At 41.4% G+C, this 20,351-nt stretch overlaps 1 protein-coding gene and 2 non-coding genes across 3 annotated transcripts; all 3 read left to right on the forward strand.

Moving 5' to 3' along the window:
- Positions 1–1,391: 1,391 nt before the first annotated feature.
- Positions 1,392–19,735, forward strand: Hspa9 (heat shock protein family A (Hsp70) member 9). Its single transcript, XM_021653359.2, has 17 exons — positions 1,392–1,577; positions 2,845–2,903; positions 3,111–3,198; positions 4,057–4,238; positions 5,797–5,921; positions 7,561–7,634; positions 7,723–7,829; positions 9,483–9,645; positions 10,035–10,127; positions 13,871–14,080; positions 15,103–15,330; positions 16,262–16,366; positions 16,885–17,002; positions 17,836–17,930; positions 18,387–18,479; positions 18,697–18,837; positions 19,058–19,735. The coding sequence occupies exons 1-17, from the start codon at positions 1,497–1,499 to the stop codon at positions 19,133–19,135; spliced, it is 2,040 nt and encodes a 679-aa protein (XP_021509034.2). The 5' UTR covers positions 1,392–1,496; the 3' UTR covers positions 19,136–19,735.
- LOC132652577 (small nucleolar RNA SNORD63) lies at positions 14,450–14,523 on the forward strand. Its single transcript, XR_009590178.1, has one exon. It is a non-coding gene; the product is annotated as a small nucleolar RNA SNORD63 (small nucleolar RNA).
- Positions 15,899–15,968, forward strand: LOC132652578 (small nucleolar RNA SNORD63). Its single transcript, XR_009590179.1, has one exon. It is a non-coding gene; the product is annotated as a small nucleolar RNA SNORD63 (small nucleolar RNA).
- Positions 19,736–20,351: the final 616 nt, after the last annotated feature.

Below are 20,351 nucleotides of genomic sequence, written 5' to 3' on the forward strand. Positions count from 1 at the left end.
GGTTTCATAGTGTCATAAAGTTGGTTTTCATTCATTATGTAGCTAAAGATAACTTTGAATTTCTTATTAGCCTGCTTCTTCCTCTTCCCAAGTGCTTGGAGGCTTACACCATTCCTAGCTATTTTTTCATAAGATGACTATTTTCTTTACCTCCCAGTTTCCCCATGCTTTGTTCATAATTTGTCAGTGCTGACCACTTTTACTTGAACTCGTGATGAAGTCAAAGATTCCCTTTTAACCTTCCTACCTCCATCTCCCAAATGCTGGAATTACAGGCCTGTGCAGCTATTCCCAACTCAACAATTTTCTATTGATATCGAAATGCTTACTTCCAAAACCAAGTTCTACTTTCCTGTCTTTGAATCATTGAACTGTCTTACCACCGAGACAGCTGAGGCTACAAAGTCGCCACATAGTTTAGGTTCGGGCACAAACCCCTAAAAAGCGCACGGGAGGTAGAGACTGGTGGGATCAAGGCCAGCCAGGGCCACATAGAGACTCTCCCTCCCCTATCCCCGCTCTCCGGACCCCACTCCGCCATTGACACTGCGAGACCCTGTCTTTAAAAGTCACACAGGAGTAACTGACACTCGGCCAGCGCAAGGACTGTAAAGGTACAGAGACGCCTCTGACCCAGCAAACCGGTCGGAAAGAGCAGCAGTTGACCTATTTTCCCCTCATCGTTCCCAAGACAGCCTGAAAAGTGATTTAAGGTTTCGTGAACCGGATGCTGTCCTAGAGGCTGAGAACCTAACCCCGCTCTCTCAATTGGCCGCACAAATTTGTGTAAGGTTGCCGATACCCAGGTGTGCATACTTCAAGCTGTGAACGAGAACAAAGGTGCCCTTAACAATGCCTTAGGACAAGATGGCGCCCGCGGCAAGTGGCGGCTTCAGGAAAAATTTCCACACGCCCATCTTGCACGCGCGCGACCTCGCGCCCCGGGTATTCTCGAACAAATTCGCGTGCACCGGAGCATCCAATAAACGTTACCACTAAGTCCCTAACCCGGGTCCTCCACGCCCCTTACGCATGCGCGCGGGGGCCTCGGTCCCGTGCCAACGGCGCAGGCGCTGCAACTGACGCAAGGAGACTGTAATCTTTTCGTCATTTATCCCGTGTGACCTTGAGTCTTTCCTACCGTCGAGGACCGGGGCTGTCCGGGGCAATGCCTGTATGTCCCTCTTCTCCCGCTGCCTTCTCACTGCCCGCACGACCGCGGAGGCCGTGATCAGAGCACAGGACTCTTCAGCGGTCATGCCGAGGAGCTTGCTGGCGGCGGGCTCCGAGGACGGGAGCCGCGGCCCGGCCGTCTCTGGTCAGGCAACGCGCTCGGCGCCTCGGCGGAAGAGCGGGCTTCCGTGCCGCAGCGGCCAACCCCCGCCCCCCCGCCCCACGTGGTTGGAGGTTTCCAGAAGCGTAGCCTCGGCCGTGCGCGCAGCTCAGGGCCTGTCGGGTGTCTGCTCTCTCCCTCGCACCCCTTCTGTCCAGCCGCCATGATCAGCGCCAGCAGAGCCGCGGCCGCCCGTCTCGTGGGCACCGCAGCCTCCCGGAGCCCGGCGGCCGCCCGTCACCAGGTGAGGAACGGCCATGCCTTCCGGTTGGGGCTCGAGGCCTCGGTAGGGGAGAGGCAGGCCTTGCCCTTCGGGGTCAGGCTCTAGGAGAAATCCCGGGCGAAGGGAGGTAACGGATATTCGGTGGTCGGTGTTGGCCTGGTTGAGGGCTTCAGCCTCGAGCTCTGCTGAGTCACAATCCCTGGCGTTCTGTAGTCTTATCTCGCTAATTACCCCGTTAATTTACCCTAACCTGTGGCCAGTTGGATGTGCTTGGTCTTGTAATGGATGTAGTTTACGGCAAGGCAGAACTATTTAAGCTAGGTTCTGTTACGGGTCGAAGGACAATTCCCCTACTGTAAATTAATAATCAAGAATCCCGCTGCTGGGAAGAAACGGAGTAGGGAGCATCTGCGTTAGAAACTGAAAGTTAAATTCCAACCTCAATTTTTCTTTCTTTCGATTTTTTTCTTTTTTTTTCTTTTTCTTTTTTTTGAGGCAGGGTCTCTGACTCCCGTGCGCTGAGATTGAAAGCGAACACCACCATCCTCGTCCTCGATTTACTTGTGGTTTATAATAGAACAGGAAAAAGCTTGTGGAACTTGATCTGAAATAAGAAAAAAAATAACGTTTTTGGAGAATGAGACTTGTAGCTCTCCAAGATAGTTGTTTCAGAAGGCCAGTAGAATGTCCCTGAGTGCCTGAAATTTCTACTTCGAGTACGCACGTAATTGGAGTCAAGTGTGAATTAATTTTGAGCCAGGGTCTCACTGTGTAGCCTTGGCTCTTCTGGAACTGATGTAGACCAGGCCTGACTCTGGTTTTTCCACCATGTCTGGCAGCTATGAATTAATTTTGAATTTTTTGCGTGGTGTTTCTTTAACCAGGTCTTAAGCAGAAGTGGTTCCCTGACACCGGGGTCAGGGGAGGCACATCTGCCAACTTCCAGGTTGTCATGACTTTGAGGGACACTTAATTTTCCGGCCTCTTGTTGTTAAAAGCTAGAGTTGCTTCTAAGCATCCCTCACTCAATTTGTCACAGCAAATATTGGTACAAGATCAGTGTCAAAGTTGAAAATCTCCATTGCAGTGTAAATTTTTTTTTTTTTTTTTTGTAATTCAAAATAATTTTATGTTTGCTTAGTTTTACCTTACAGTCTGGAAAACTTGTAGATGTGTGATAGGTAAATCTATACATTTTACATATTAAGGACTAAAGTTTACATGTATATCTCAGGATTTGGAAAGATTCCTTGTGTATTTGATGGCTGATGCAATTTTTCCCCCCCAGGATGGCTGGAATGGCCTTAGTCATGAAGCTTTTAGATTTGTTTCAAGAAGGGATTATGCGTGAGTATAACTTCAATTTCTTTGAGAGAACACATATTAATTGAATTCTAAGTCTGTGGTGGGTACATTTTGTTAACAAGTAACTATTTCTCTCCAGTTACTCATTTGTGTTTGTGGTTGATGCAACTTGCTGGCTTGAAACAAGTTCTTCCTATCTTGTTGGAGACCACTGCTGAGATAACCATGGTATTCTTTACTCTCTTACAGATCAGAAGCTATCAAGGGTGCAGTTGTTGGTATTGATTTGGGTACCACTAACTCCTGTGTGGCAGTTATGGAGGGCAAACAGGCAAAGGTGAGCATAATTGGAAGCCTGAGGTTACTTAGGTATCCAGTCTGGCATTAGGTGCTTAGAAATGCTGAATCCGAGCCAGGATAAGTTGGTGGATACCTTTAATCCCAGCAGAGACAAGGACATCTCTGAGTTCAGGTCCAGCCACATAGTGAGTTCCAGGACAGCTAGGGCCACACAGAGAAACCTTGTCTAAAACAAACAAAGAGTGCTGAATCTAGTTTGATGCTGTTTTTGAGACATGTATTCTAGGCTAGACTCGAGTATTATTTAGTGCAAAGACTGCAGGTGGTGTTACTGCTCCAAACTTCCAATTTGCACTTAAAACCTTTTGTTTTTGTAGGACTTGAGAATTGACATGAAGCTAATTAATTGGGCGTTGATAATTAAGTGAATATAAGTTCTTGGGGTAGGATTTCAATGTGTTCTCTGGGGTAGAGGTGATAATGCTATTAGAGAAATTAAAATGACTTCCTCAGTTTTGGAGTCCAGTAAGGTTCACGGTGTCTTGGAAGCTTCTATTTGCTAGAAGCAAGGAGAGTTCCACATTCAAGGGGTTTTGTGTTATGTAGAGGTTGCCTCTTCATGGTTTGTTTCCCATGCCTTTATCTGAAACAACTTGAGCTTTTACCTTTCACATATATTTAACAAGATTATTTATATTGAAGGTGGTGTGGCCATAGACTTCTGCATACATTTGAAATATTTATTGTGTAGTAGTCATAGTAAAACATGCCAGTTTAGTGCATTATCCCTTCAACTTTTATTTACTTATTTTTAATTGTTTGAGCTGCTTGAATCATGGCTACAAAGATGCCAGTGGTGACTTAATACCTTAATCGCTGTCTTTGGGAATTTTAGGTCCTGGAGAATGCTGAAGGTGCCAGAACTACCCCTTCGGTAGTTGCCTTTACAACAGATGGAGAACGACTTGTTGGTATGCCAGCAAAGCGGCAGGCTGTCACCAACCCGAACAACACCTTCTATGCTACTAAGCGTCTTATTGGACGTCGGTATGATGACCCCGAAGTGCAGAAAGACACGTGAGTAATATGAAAGTCAACTCAGAAGACCGAGTGCTTTGAACGAGGTTCTGTACCTCATTGTCGGTCATGAAATGGCATAGGTTATATCATATGTTAAATACCTGTGGGCGTATTTTTGTGTGTGTGCACAATCATTTGCTCATTCTTTGGGTTTTTTTTTTTGTTTGTTTTTGTTTTTTTGAGACAGGGTTTCTTTGTAGCATGGCTTCCTGGGAACTCACTCTGTAGACCAGTCTGGCCTCTAAAAGATCCTCCTGCCTCTGTCTCCTGAGTGCTTGTGCTAAATTTGTGTGCCACTGCTGCCTGGGTTTTGAAGTTTTTGTTTTTGTTCTGAGACAGGGTTTTTCTGTGTAGCCCTGGCTATCCTGGAACTGTCTTTGTAGACAGGCTAGCCTCAAATTCATAGAGGTCTTCCTGCTGCTGCCTCCAGGAATGCTGGGATTAAAGGTTTGTGGCACCATGACTGCTGGCTTTTACATTTTTCTTATTATTGTTACTTTGGGGGGGGGGGCTATGTTCACGGTCTATCACGTGAGTGGAGGTCAGAGTACACCTTGCAGGAGCCTGTTGTATTCTATGTAGGTCCTGGGCATTGAAGGTCAGGTCATTAGGTTTGACAGTAAGAACCTTACTAAGCCATCTCACTGGTCCAGTTTGCTTGTTTGAGATTAAAATAAAAAGAAAGAAAGAAAGAGAGAGAGAAAGAAAGGAAAGAAAGAAAGAAAGAAAGAAATTACTAGGGGCTGGATTGATGGCGCAGAAGTGCTGGCTGTCCTTCCAGAGGACCTGGGTTCAATTCCCAGAACTCACATGACAGCTCACATCTGTTTGTAACTCCAGTTTCAGGAGATCTGATGGCTTCATACAGATATAAATGCAGAAAAAACATCACTGCACATAAAATAAATAAATATATATATTTAAAACAGAACTGTGTGGTGGTGCAGGCCTTTGATCCCAGCACTTGGGGGCAGAGGCAGGATCTCTTGAGTTCAAGGCCAGCCTGGTCTATAGAGTGAGCTCCAGGACAACCAAGGCTGCACGAGATCCTGTCTTATAAAACATAAAAAAGAAAATAGGGACTGGAGATTGATTGTTCAGTAGTTAAGAGCGGACCCTGGTATGATTCCTAGGAACCATATGGTGGCTCACAAACCGACTGTAACTTCAGTTCCAAGGGATATGTTCTGGCTTGTATGTACAGGTATATGCTTACTAAACACTAATATACATAAGTAAAACTTAAAAACTGATCTTGGGTTTACTCTTATGTGGATCTTGGGAAAATTTGAGCTCTGTATGTAGTGTAAGGTTTTTGAATGGAGTCATTTGTAGACCTGGTTGGCTTCTTCCAGTTACTATAATGCAGTTTCCATCTACCTTGTTCCTTGCATCAATACTTTTCTTTGTGGCCAAGTAGTATTTTATCGTATGTGCATTTTCTTAGAGACAACCTGGTCTTTCTGCTCTTTAAAATGGATGTGATTTATGGTGACCTTGGCATTTTAAGTTTCACGGGCAAGTGTTTTTTTTTTTTTTTTTTTTTGCCTTTCAGTAAGAATGTTCCCTTTAAAATTGTCCGTGCTTCCAATGGTGACGCATGGGTTGAGGCTCATGGAAAACTCTATTCTCCAAGTCAGATTGGAGCATTTGTGTTGATGAAGATGAAAGAGACTGCAGGTGAGCGGATTTAGTTCACATCTGTGAAAATTGTAAGTGCTGGTGGTTCCTCTGGGGTTATACTGATTAACTTCATGCTCTTTATGGGGTCCGAAGCTTTTTGCATTTAAAATCTAAAAATGGCAAAACTTTTTGGACTCAATCTGAAGATTGAGTTTAACTCTCCTAATGATGCCTCTTGCTTTTTTCCACTGGTGTCCAGTGTAGTGTTTTGTGTTAAAAGCCAGAAAGCTACATACTAAACTAGACTTAAAGGTCATTGGATGTTGATCAGTCCTGACTGAAATGCTAATGGTGATTTGGAATTTCCAACCAACACCATCTCTGCTACTGAGCTGCACAAAAGTACTTTGCAGACATGCAAACCTTTTGGGATTGGGTTGCAGGGGGGACAACAACACAGGGTGTTATGCATCCCTCACTGCTGATCCTACTGTTGCAGCCTCTTAAGTACTAACCGTTACAAACAATGATGAGCATCCGAAGCATTCTATTTTACTAATAAGGACTCAGGAGCCAGGTGCTGGGGTGAAAACCTGCTAGCTCAGAGAGGCAGAGAAAGCACCCAGCTGACCTTCCTTCTCAGCTCAGGTCTGGATGGAAAAACCCAAAAAGGCTCAATAGTACAACTGGACAATCCAGGAGGAAAAGGCCAAAAACCCAAGGCTGAAGGTTGCTAGTTCAAAGCCAAGAAGCTAACGCCAGAACTTGAGTTAAAAGCTCTTTCTTCTCCATTCTATCTTAAATACCCTCAACTCAAAGTCCCTCCTACTCTTTAATCTCTAACAGTTGTTTGCTTGGTCTGCCTGTTGACCTAGAGTTAACTTCATTAAATCATGTGTACAGAGAGCTCTTGGATTAAAGGTTCGTGCTAGGGCCGGGTGAACCATAACATAATCACCTGTTTACAATAAAGAGAAAATTCTTGAAATATAAGTGTGTTATGGCTCACTCAAACCAAGCAGTAAATAGGATTTTTACAGTTCACAATTTTGGGGTTTACACTGGGATCAAATATCCTGCAACAACTAATAGTACTTCGGGTGATTATTTTTTTTAAGGGTTTATTTATTTATTTTACATATGAGTGTTCTATCTGCATGTACACCTGCATGCAGAAGAGGGCATCAGATCCCTGTATAGATGCTTATGAGCCGTCATGTGGTTTCGGGGAATTGAGCTCAAAACCTCTGGAAGAACAGGTAGTGCTTTTAACCGCTGAGCCATCTCTCCAGCCTGGGTGATTTGATTTTTGAGACCAGATTTCATACTGTAGTCTAGGCTGTCTTTGAACTCATTTTGTAGCCAAGACCGGCCTCAAACGTGTGGGGCCTAAGATTATAGACATGAGCTACCATGCTTGCAGGTCTTGCTATGTAATCCAGGACAGCCTTGGACTCACTTCCTCCTGCTACCTCCTCAGTGCTAGATTACGGCGGTAGCATACAGCACTCAGTCTAGTGCTTGTTGGAGTGTTTTTCTACATGCTCTCTGCATGTTGAGCCACAAAGGAGGTGAGTGTTGTCTGTTGCTCCACAGAGGATGAGATGTGGATTTATTAGGCTTCATTAGTAATTTTGTTGCCTTTTTTTTTTTCCTGACACAATACCATGATGGAATTTTATTCTTTCTTTTCTAGAAAATTACTTGGGTCACACAGCAAAAAATGCTGTGATCACAGTCCCTGCTTATTTCAATGACTCACAGCGACAGGTAAAGTTAATTAGATGCCTGTGTGTGGTGGTGGTGAGGGTTGCCTGAGTTAAAGGATGGGTAGATACATTTATTTCTACCTCTCTAGGCCACTAAGGATGCTGGCCAGATAGCTGGGCTAAATGTACTTCGAGTGATTAATGAACCTACAGCTGCTGCTCTGGCCTATGGTCTCGACAAATCTGAAGATAAGGTGTAAGTTGATAACAGTAATATTTTTGTCTGAATTACAGGTTTTCATGTAGTTTTATTACAGTTTTCTATTTTTTGTGAGCCCATGTATTGGTTCTGGAGGTCAGAAGATAAAATGTGTGGGTTGTCTTTTGCCTTTTTCCAAAACAGTCTCAAGTAAGGTTGTCAGCCTTGGCAGCAGTGCCCGCCCTCTGCATGGTCCTGCTGGTTTTTGGTTTTTTTTTTTGTTTGTTTTTGTTTTTTCCTTCCCAAGGCAGGGCTTTTCTGTGTGGCCCTGGTTGTCCTGGACTTGTTTTGTAGGCCAGGCTGGCATTAAAAGAGTGTGTCACCATGCCTGCCTTCATTTTTATTTTATTTTTTGTAAATTACAGTTTCTTCTTATTGTCAATTACTAATGTGTTTGTATGTGGTTATATGTATGTTATTCCCAACACCCACAGAAGTGTCAGATTCCCCTGGAGCTGAGGTTACAGGTGATTGTAAGCTCCTGATGCCGGTACTGGATATAAAAAACTGGCTCTCTGGAAGAGCACTCTGTACTCTTTACTGCTGAACTCAATCCAGCCCCCTTAACATGTATTATACATGTGGTGGGGCATGTTCATGAAATACAGTGAGCAGGAAGAGGTCAGAGGACAACTTAGAGGAGTAAGTTCTTTCTATGTAGGTTCCTGGGATTGATGAGGCTTGGAAGTCAAGCATCTGTACTTGATAAAAACCATCTGTCTTGCAGGCCTTGTATTGTCATTTTTTTTAATATAATTTATTTATTTTTTTAATTTTATGTGCATCAGTGTGAAGGTGTCAGATCCCTTGGAAGTGGTGTTTCAGATAGTGTGAGCTGCCGTGTGGTTACTGGGAATTGAACCCGGGTCCTTTGGAAGAGCAGACAGTGCTTTTAACCACTAAGCCTTCTCTCCAGCTCTGTTTTTTTTTTTTTTGTTGTTGTTGTTTTTGTTTTTTTAAGATAATATTTATTTATTATGCATAGTGTTCTGTCTGCATGTACACCCACCCGCCAGAGGAGGGCATGAGATTTCACTATAGATGGTTGTGAGCCACCATGTGGTTGCTGGGACTTGAACTCAGGACCTCTGGAAAAGCAGCCAGTACTCTTAACTGCTGAGCCATCTCTCCAGCTTCCCTGTCATTTGTTTTTAAGGCAGGGTTTCTTAACATAGGTCTGGATCTCCTGGAACTCCCGCTGTAAACTCTGCCTCCACTGCCTGCCTTGTGCTGTGAAAGCAACCTGAACTGTGAACTGAGTTATAACAGCTGTCAGATTTATGCTATACCATTTTCATTTTGTAAGGTTAAAATATTGTGCTTAGGCTAAAAATGTCCTTTTATTCTTTCCAAATCAGTGGAAATATATGGTGTGTTTCATTAATTCAAGAGCATTTTACTATTTGCTTTAGACCCTTGATAATTTTTATTTTTATTATATGTTGATAAATATTTCAGAAACAATCATTTGCTCCTTGTTTCTGTGTTGTATGTTACTGGTGGGCCATAAACGTTAACAGGCATGTCACTAGATTTCAAAATTATTAAAATCTCAGGAAAATAGCTAAGTTAATTAATCTTTGGGTTTTGAGTTCATTCCTTTGTAATAGGTTTTGTTGCTTGAGGCTTAAATTTTTTCTTTTTTTCTAGCATTGCTGTGTATGATTTAGGTGGTGGAACCTTTGATATTTCTATCCTGGAAATTCAGAAAGGAGTGTTTGAGGTGAAGTCCACCAATGGGGATACTTTCTTAGGAGGTGAAGACTTTGACCAAGCTTTGTTACAGCACATTGTCAAGGAGTTCAAGAGGGAGGTTAGTTACCATTGTGGTTAATGGTAGGCATTGGGTTAATGAGAATCTTTGTTTAGATTGCTCTTTGCTTTGTTAGTAGTTTTTCTGTCTTAAGGTAATTGCATTTCATGGTCGTGGATAAACTAATCCAATTTAGTTTTATATAGCCTTAGATTGGGAACAAAAGACCAAGTGACCTTGGTTACAATATTAGAGAAGAAACTGAAAAAAGAGGCCTTGAGCTGGGAGAGTTGATGGGTGTTCCTTCACTCTTACACCTGTTTTTTTTCCTGTCTCTAAAGGTGGTAATTGTGTTTCTTTATAAAGGGATGGCCCCTTCATAAGCAAATAAAATGTGTTCTTTGCTGCTACTGCAGTTTCTATATTGTCTCACTAATCCTGTTTTGTAGACAGGGATTGATTTGACCAAAGACAACATGGCACTTCAGAGGGTTCGGGAAGCTGCTGAGAAGGCCAAGTGTGAGCTCTCCTCATCTGTGCAGGTGAGACATAGACAAATCCCAGTAGTTTTGGTGGATATGTTTTCCTTGAGCTTTTTTGAATAGTGTATTCTTATTTAATAATGTCAGTGTAGCCTCTTTCCGGTTTTCTGTTTACTAATAGCCTTGGCCATGCACAAAGGGACAGTATAGTGATCTTTTTAATGAATGAAGTAAATTTTTATGTGTGCTTCATTCCTGTGGAGACCAGAACAAAGTGTCAGAACCTCTGGAAATGCCAGGTCGATGTTGGACATTGAACCTGGGTCCTTAGTGCTCTTAACCCACTGAACCTTCTCTCCACCCCTTTGTTAAACCTTTTTAATAAATAATACTGGAGCCAAATAGCAATCATGTTCCTATTTGAATGACAGTGAATACATTTTTTTTTTTTAAGTTAAAGATGTTGGTTTTCTTTTTCCTTTTCCCTTCTTCCCTCTGTCTGTCTTCCTGTCTCCTTTCTTACCTCTCAGTGCTTGAATTAAAGGCATGCATCATCACAAACAGCAAGATGAGGATTTTAGAGCAGGAGATGATAGCTCAGTGGTAAAGGACATGGCTAACACGTATGAACTCGTGAGTTACATCCCAGCATTGCAAACAGGACAGTCCGCTGTAGCTTACAATGTGTTGAATTGCCAATAGAGAGTGATTAAGTCTCAGAATGGTATCTGGAGAGGAAGAGCCTGGTTACTTTTATGTGGCTGTATCTTATTGGAGGGTATTTTGTTTTCCAACCTTCAGCACTTCAGTAAAGTATATTAAATCCTTGTATACTTTTGACTGTAAATCTGTAAGTTAAATCCTTGAAAACTTCTTAACACTATTTATTTTGGAAAGATGGACATTAATTAGAATATTAATATCAAACCAGAAGATTGATTGATTGGTTGGTTTGTTTCTCTGTGTGTAACCCTGCCTGTCCTGGGACTCGCTCTGTAGACCAGATCTGTCTGTCTTTGCCTTCCAAATGCTAGGATTAAAGGCCACGCATGGCTGCAGTCAGTGTTCTTAACCACTGATATCTCCAGCACCATCCCAAAGGTTCTAGTTGTATGATTTTGGATGACTTGGTTTACTCTTTTTGTGTGGCTAAGAGTGGCAAGTTCCTCTTAGTTGTGAATAGTGAGGGCTGTGAATTCAATAGTAACTTACAGGTGGTGGCTCAGATCTAACTGAAGGCTGAAGTGAAGGATTGGTGTCAGGTTCAAAAGGAACCTGGCAGTTTGTGTGGTACATAGATGGTGGGAGTTAAAGGTAAACACTGCCTACTCAGTGAGACCCTTTGTGTGGTAGGGAGAGTTTAGGGGCTGAAAAAAACAATCTGGCCAGGGCATAAAGCATGTTAAGGATAGGATAGTTTTGAGGTGGTTAGAAAGAATGGCTTGAGCCATTGCTGTTTTTTGTTTTGCTGCTGTTGTCCCCCCCTTTTTTCCCAGCATCTGCTTTTTAACTCTAGTTCAGTGGATCTGACACCTGTAGACACCTGTCCTTATACAGTACACATAGACGTGCATTTAGATAGCACACTTTTTTTTCTTTTTTTAGTAGAGCTGGAGAAAGTTGAGTGGGACAGTATGTATAAGGGTTTGGGGTAAGACCTCTAGGGGAAGGGTTAGAATAGCTGAGTACAGATGTGAACTTTGGATTTGGATTGGCGTTTATCTTAAGATAATTAAATACAAACCCCAGAATGTTTCAGAAAATAGGCTATTTAAATGCCTGTGATAATCCACTGCCAGTCATTTAAAGACACACACACCTGATAGAATTTTAAAGAAGCCTTGTTTCACCTGGTAGTGGGCAGATACACCTAGCTACCTCTCAGCCCCACATCCTGTGCCATTTGCTTAATCCTATCTGGGCTGTTTCCATCCATAATTATTTGTGCATGCTTTCTATTGGCCACTTCTCTCCAAAGCACCAGCCCATGCTTTATACCAGAAAGATGCTTAAACATGGTTAAACTTACATGAGAAAAGCTGGAATGGAATGGAAAATGTTTTATAAGGTCCCTGGATTAGCGACACATGGTAGAGTGTAAAGGGAAGAAGCAATGCAGAATTTTGTGTCAGAGAATGGCTTTGTCTTCAAAGTGGTAACACTGCCTGCTCTAGTGGAACTGGGAGGTGGAAGCAGGCAGATCTCTGAAAGTTTGAGGCCATCCTGCTCTACATGGTGAGTTTGAGGACACCCATAGCTATAGTGAGACCCTGTGTTGGATGGGCAGATGGACACACACCATGCACATAAACATGCTCACACACAAGGTGGTAGTCCTGGAGTTCATATTATACCATAGAATTATGCTAGTTCACTGTCCATGTGGGTATTTGAATTAAAATATAAGAAATTTTAATAACTTTCACAAAGTCCTCAGAGGCGCTAGTGATTGCTAAATTGAGACTTTCTTTGACAAAATTTAGCCAGGTAACATTGGCGATTTAATTTTGTTTTTATGAAAGTGTATTGACTATGAAGTACTTAACCATTTAATGTACTTTGTCCTGAAGAAAAGTGCTTACAAACTCGGCTTCTCTCAGCCTGTGTATCTTATTCACCCTTGATAGGAGCACTAAGCAATTTTTCCCCCTCTGGATGTATACTCCTCAGACACTGTTAACAGCAAATTCTTTGAATTTTGCTAATCTAATTTTTTTAACTGATTGCATTTTCCTAGTTACATGCACACACGTGCGTACGTATTTATTTGCTGTGTAAAAAATTGAGTGGTGAGATAAGACATGTACCACCACAATTTTTAGTATATATTAGTTATACATAATAGTAGATAAATTTTATTAAAATGTTTTTATACGAGTATACAATGTTTAACATTCAGTCTAAAAGTCCTTGATTGCATATTTTATGACCCCAAGTTATGGGATTTGGGATTTATTAGATGTTATATAGTTACCTGTTATTTGTGGATGTAATGGCAGTATGTAAGTCAGGTGTCTGAGTCAGGATCTCTTTGCAGCTCAGGCTGATTTTGAACTCACTCTAGGTGAAGAAGATTGAATGTCTGATTTTCTGCCTGCCGCTCCTGAGGTTTACAGGCACTGCCAGCACACCTAGCATACATTGGTCCTGCTTTTTTTTTTAGCATCTGCAACACTCCCTAATTTCTTGGAACTTAGCCTGGAGCTATTAAAGAGATTAAAAAAAATTTTTTTCTTTATGCACATGGGATTTTTTTTGTATATAATTTTATTTTTATATATGTGGAGAGGATGGAAGAAAGTGAGTGAGGATACCAGTGAAAACTAGGGGAGTATCAGGTTCCCTATAACAAACTGTAGGCAGTCCTTAGCTACTCGATGCAGGTGCGAGAAGCTGAACTCTGGCCCTCTGCATGGACAGCAAACACTAACTGATGAGCCATCTCTTCAGCCCAGACATGGGTTATTTTTTAACTTGCTGTTAAAGGCAATCCTACAGTATATTGTTATGCTTCCGTTTGTTTTTCAAGGCTGAGTTTCTCTGTGTAGTCTTGGCTGGCTTGAACGCAACCTCCAGCCTCTGCCTCCTGAATGCTGGGATTAATGTGTCACCACCATCTGGTCACAGTATGGTTCCTAACAGACAAGCATATTTCAGCTTGTCTGCCCCAGTTAATATATGTAGACCCTATTAATAAGTCTGACACGGTGCTTTCTAAGTCCTGTCCTAGGGTATGGTCTTAACATTAATGGGAGGATCAGAGTACCAGTTGGGTTCTCCACTGACGTGTGGTTTCTCTGTAGACTGACATCAACTTGCCTTATCTTACAATGGATGCTTCTGGACCCAAGCATTTGAATATGAAGCTTACTCGAGCTCAGTTTGAAGGCATTGTCACAGATCTAATCAAGAGAACTATTGCGCCATGCCAGAAAGCTATGCAGGATGCAGAAGTCAGCAAGAGTGACATAGGAGAAGTGATTCTGGTTGGTGGCATGACGAGGATGCCCAAGGTATGGATTCATGGTATTCCTCATGGGTGCCACTTAATACATAATACATGCATGGGACAAATTGTTTATGTTGTGTGTAAACATGAATATGAACCATTCTAGCTAATGGAGGGTGAGACTAGCCTCACCAAAAAGTGCTTCTAGTTGGCTGTGGTGATTTCATGCATATAATCTCAGCACTTGAAAGGCTAATGCAGGGGAATGGCTCTGAGTACAGAGTGACACCTTCCCCTCCCCCCCCCCGAAAAGCCTTTTTAGTTTATTTGAATTAAAAGATATAAACCCAGTCATCAAGCCTTGATAGTAGCCAGTCCCACATCTTTCTAGTATAGTAGTTGGGGCTACTTAACATTTCTTCAACACAGATTTGTGCAATGATGCATTTCATTAATCAACACATCATTCTGAAATACAGATGTGTAGAGAAAGAATAACTGAGCACAGACCTGTTGAAGGTTCAGCTGTTTTTGGTAACTGGATAGAATTATCTTGGGCCTAGGTTAATTATGCACTTATTACTTTCGTTAGTGCCTTGTTTGTGGTGGGTGGTTATATAATGTTTCTCTATTAAAACACCCGGCTATTGGAAAATGAGTCCAGAGTAAGTTTAGATATTGTAGGATTCTGGTTTAAGAGGACACATTGATGCTAACAGATCTCCTAAGATGCTGTGCGTCTTTGTTAGTTCTAATACATAATATCAAAACCTATCCCTCATTCCAGCCACAGAATCATAGTACTGTTTCCTTCAAAATGGTCTTCAATTGTGTAGAATACGTAGACTATACTTCATAACATCTTGTCTTGTACCTTCTGTTTCAAATGATTAATGTCTTCTGGGAAGCCAGATAATTAAAATCTTCAGTAGACAATGAAATGCTCTGAAGTTGTCGAACATGAACAAAAAATAAGCATTCTTATATCAGAATCTGACTTGCGATCTGGCTGCCATGTTCGTGCTCTGTGTCATTCCAGCAATTGTCCTGAGTGTTAGCTGACAGGTTCTTTCTCTGGGTGCATAGGTTCAGCAGACTGTTCAAGATCTTTTTGGCAGAGCCCCAAGTAAAGCGGTTAATCCTGATGAGGCTGTAGCCATTGGAGCTGCCATTCAGGGAGGTGTGTTGGCTGGTGATGTCACAGATGTGCTGCTTCTGGATGTCACTCCTCTCTCTCTGGGTATCGAGACTCTGGGAGGTGTCTTCACCAAACTTATTAATAGGAACACCACTATTCCAACCAAAAAGAGCCAGGTAAGAGCCGTCCTTTCCCTGTCTCTTAACAGGAGCTTTAAGTTCTATGAGTGATGTGTTTCTAGCCACTTTATGAATCTTTTCTTTAAAACATTGTTTATAAATTCATACTAGCTGACTGTGGGTGGTGACACTGTATTTTGTTTTTCCTGTTTTGTTTTTTTCCCCTAGTTCTTGGAAAAGTTCTTAGACAACAGCTAGCAGTGGTGATTATGGGAAAGATAATGTAATGCAACTTCTTAAAAAGGCTGTTGTCATTTGCTACCAAACTCCTTGTAGTCTGTTATCAAAAGCAAATAAAGGCAGGCCTGGCAGGGACAAGGGTCTGATTTTGATTGCAAGGTGGGCTGCATTGATCACTATCAAGCAGAAATGTATAGGCATGGCATGGTCTTAGTTGAAGAATTTTGTGGCTGATGGGTCATCTCAGCACTTGAGAAGTTGAGGCATGAAAAGTGAGAGTTTGAGAACTGCCTGGACTATGTAGTGTGACCAAAATTATTTTATTTCCATTTATTTCTTTTCATTCAGTCTTCAGGTTTTCTAGAAAACTCTAGCTTTGGTATTTGTGCAGTGATGTATCTGTCAACACATCATTCTGAAGGAAAGTATGTGATGACTTCTCATTACTGAGCACATGGTACCCCTTCCTTTCTCTCATCCTGTTTCTCTGGACTGTAAACCAAAACCCAAAGGATTTAAGTCCTTGTTTTGATGCCTTAAACTTTAAGGTTTAAGCTTGACCTTGTGCAGCATAGTTGCTGAGCTGAAGCAATTGCTATTGTGTGCTCTTTTATACAAATTGCTGCTCCTGTGCTTGTTCTGAGATTAAGGTACATTAGGAATCATCCAGTATTATTAGTGTCTCTAGTTAGCTTTTTTCTGTATGATAGGTGTAGTTAAATCACATAACCAACTATGTTTTCTTTAGGTGTTTTCTACTGCTGCTGATGGACAAACTCAAGTAGAGATTAAAGTGTGTCAGGGAGAGCGAGAGATGGCTGGAGACAACAAACTTTTAGGACAGTTTACTTTGGTAGGTATTTTGAATCTCAATATCAAGCTTTTTGGCTCCATAGCTTGCAAAATTGGCAGTATTTTAACCTCTAAACTACTGACAGACATATAGGCAAACTGTGTTATTTTTGAAATTTTTTATAGGCGAAGTATAAAACCCATTATTTCACTTTTTACCTGAAAGTACTTTGCAGAACTTGAAATTTATAAAATCCTAGGAAGTGTTCAAACTCAGAAATCAGTTGTATCGTGATTGTTCCTTTCAAAAATACTTGATAGCTGCTGTTTCGGGTCAGCATTAATACAATAGAGAGGTTTCTTCATTTACTGTGAACTCTGGACACAGCCATCATGGTTTTTTCCCCCTTATATCCAGACAATTTTAGGAAGCACTAAAACTTACTATCACTTAAAATCTCAAGTTTCTGAATATTGAGTGAAATACCACTTGTTCTAGGAAGCAAGTGGTTGGTTAACCTGTTGGGAATGGGAACCCACAGCCCTCTGAAAGGAGCTCACTTTGGATATTTATTTTAGATTGGAATTCCTCCAGCCCCTCGAGGAGTTCCTCAGATTGAAGTTACATTTGACATTGATGCCAATGGGATTGTGCATGTTTCTGCCAAAGATAAAGGAACAGGACGAGAGCAACAGAGTGAGTATTCACAGAATGTATGAATAACAAGTTAAGGCTGAGGACTTAGTCCAGTAGAGAGTATGTTCCTAGCATATGCCATGCCCAAGGTTTGGTTACCGCTGAAGAAAAGGTAAGGTGGCCATTATTAGAAAATACATAACCTTTCCCTTTTTGTATGCCTCTTCTCCCATAGAAGATTGTTCCCACCCTGCCGTATTCTGGGTATCAGTGATAGCTGCCTCTAAACATTTATTTTCTGTATGTGGTTGTTATCTTGCATGTATTTCTTGCATCTCATGCATATCTGGTCCCTTTGGGGTTTTGTTGGGGTTTCAAACAAAACACCAGATACCCTGGGACTGGACAATTGTGCTCTGTCATTGGGGTGCTAGTAATCTTAAACCCAGGTCCTCTTCAAGAACAAGTGCTTCTAAACCACTGATTCTTCTCTTTTCAGCCATGTTTGCCTTTCTTAAACATTATACTTGTAGAAGTGTATGTCTAGGTTTTTGTTTTGTGTTGGCTTTTTGTATTATTTTGAGACAGGGTCTTACTTTGTATCCCTGGTTGGCCTGAAACTTAACTGGCCTCAAACCCTGACATCTACTTGCCTCTTCCTTCCAGATGGTGGTAAATGTCTTTGAATTTTTATACAGTTTACTTAATGTTCATAATTAGAATTATTCAGATTAATAGAAATAGTAGTAGTCTGTGGCCATGCTGGCCTTGAACTTGGATCTTCTTCCTGAGTGCTGAGATGAAAGGTGTGCACTATCATGCTTAGTGTTATTTCTCAGTGCAGTAAAGGAAGAGAACTAAACAGCTGCTTTTTTTTTTTTTTTTAACTACAGTTGTAATCCAGTCTTCTGGTGGATTAAGCAAAGATGATATTGAAAATATGGTCAAGAATGCTGAGAAGTATGCTGAGGAAGACAGGAGAAAGAAGGTGATTACTTTTGCTGAACTTGTTAAAGCTGACAGAGTTTGGCAAGGCACTGATCTAAAGTTTCTCTTACCTCTCAGGTCCTAATCTGTCATTCCTTTACTTTAATTTACAGTTTGTGTAGACTGTCTTTGTTAACGTGGGATTACACCTTGTAGTCAGTATGTCTTGAAACAACCTTCCCGTTTCTCATCTTCCTTAGTGCCTGAGATTAAGAGCACCCATTGGATTTGGAATGTTCTTTTAGTCATCCACTGTCAAAATTCCTGCATCACAAAAGCCAGCTCAATTTTCTCAGAGATTTCCCATGCACTTCAAAGTGTGATGAGTCTCCTTAATAGATTGATTGAGCTTTACTGTTAGCTGTGTGGAAGTAACTTATTATCTCACTTGCTATAGAAGTTAATGAAACTGGTTGATTAGAAAGTTACTTAATGCTAAACTGATACTTTCTATTAGGAACGTGTTGAAGCAGTTAATATGGCTGAAGGAATTATTCATGACACAGAAACCAAAATGGAAGAATTCAAGGATCAGTTGCCTGCTGACGAGGTAACAAATCAAGAGTTTTCACTGTTTCATCAACGTTCATTTTTCTTTGGGAAGCTAACTTTTCTTTGAGTTTGATAGTGATTTGGTTTCAAAAATATGAAATAAGGGGTAGAGGTGGGGAGGCAAAAAAATAATAGAAATTTGAGTAGTGCACATATGTAATGAGACAGAAGACCCGGGGCAGGGGGAAACCAAGTTTTGGTTTTGCTTTTTCCAGTGCAACAAGCTAAAGGAAGAGATTTCCAAAATGAGAGAACTCCTTGCTCGAAAGGACAGTGAAACAGGAGCAAACATTAAGCAGGCGGCATCTTCCCTTCAGCAGGCATCATTGAAACTCTTTGAAATGGCATATAAAAAGGTACACAGCTGGAGGGGTATTTTGGTCCTAATTATTGGGGTTCCCTCCATAACCATTTACACAAGTGAGAATACTGGGAATGTCACAGGGAAAGGCATAAGGAATGACTACTAGTGTCCAAGGTGGGGGGGGGTGATAAGTACAGAGGAGATATGCATGACAGATATGCGTGTTGTGGCTAATGTGAAATTTTAGTGATTCTTAAGTGATTTCTCAACAGATGGCATCCGAACGGGAAGGTTCTGGAAGTTCTGGCACTGGGGAACAGAAAGAAGATCAGAAGGAGGAGAAACAGTAACAGTGGCAGTGCATTGTGGAGCCAGAAGGACAACATGCTATGAAGCTTGGGAGTAAAGGAACTTCCTGAGCAGAAAAGGGGCAAACTTCAGTCTTTTACTGTGTTTTTGCAGTATTCTATATATAATTTCCTTAATATATAAATTTAGTGACAATTAGCTAACTCATTTAATGGGTGATAAATTCAGCAGTAGCAGGTTCAGACTGTTCTGTCACTAGCCTGTTATTTTCAGCTGCATGTAAAGGGGTGGGATGGGACTCTACCAATCATTTTAAGGTATATCTGGTTTGTACTGAAGTGGCCATGTTTTCAAAGTGGGAAGCCTATTTCACATGCAGTGGAGGTAGACCTTGATTTGAGATCCTTGTTGGCTAAGGGCACTGCTATAAAGAATGCCTTTTGTGTACATTTGGTCCTTCAACTGAGGCCTTTCAAAACAAGCTATCTGTGCCATGGTCTGTAGGTACAGAAGCTAGACCATACTTTTTTAGCTACCCTCTTGGTTGGCTGTTGTTTGGCACCTATATCCTTGATGATTGTTCTTTATCCATCCATTCTGGATTTTTTTTTTAAAAAAATAAAATTCTGAAAGTATCTTGATTACTTTGTGGATGGTGGTGGCTTCAGTAAAAAGGATTTTCTAACACTGGCTAAAAGGTTGAACAAACTGAAGATGTGGAAGGACGAATAAATGTTAAGATATAGAAGCACTCATAAAGCAGTTTGAAGCCAAGCAGGTCCACACAGTGAGACACTGTCTCAAAGTACTGGCATAAACAAATCCGTTGTCTTCTATCTAGGGGGAAGAAAAGTGCCATGTTTATTAGCTTGAGCAAATTAGTAAGCAGAGTTGGTTTAAAGAAAATTGAACATAGTGGGGGGCTGGAGAGATGGCTCAGAGAGCAAGGGCACTAGTTGCTCTTCCAGAAGTCCTGAGTTCTATTCCCAAACAACCACATGGAGGCTCACAACCATCTATAGTGAAATCTGGTGCCCTCTTTTAATATGCAGGCAGAACAGTACATACATAAGTTTTTTCTTTTTTAAATAGTAATAAATCCTATTGACAGATTTCAGTGATAGCCCATAGTTTTTGCTTATTTTCATCCTTGGTGTAGTTATCCCAACTCCATCCTTCAGAGAGAGACCACTTTATTGTTTGTCTATGGCTGTGTGCATGTGAGCCCCTAGAAGAGCTCTTTGTGCTGCTGATTAA

This window comes from Meriones unguiculatus, chromosome 2 (assembly GCF_030254825.1).
Source record: "Meriones unguiculatus strain TT.TT164.6M chromosome 2, Bangor_MerUng_6.1, whole genome shotgun sequence".
Taxonomy (NCBI): Eukaryota; Metazoa; Chordata; class Mammalia; order Rodentia; family Muridae; genus Meriones; species Meriones unguiculatus.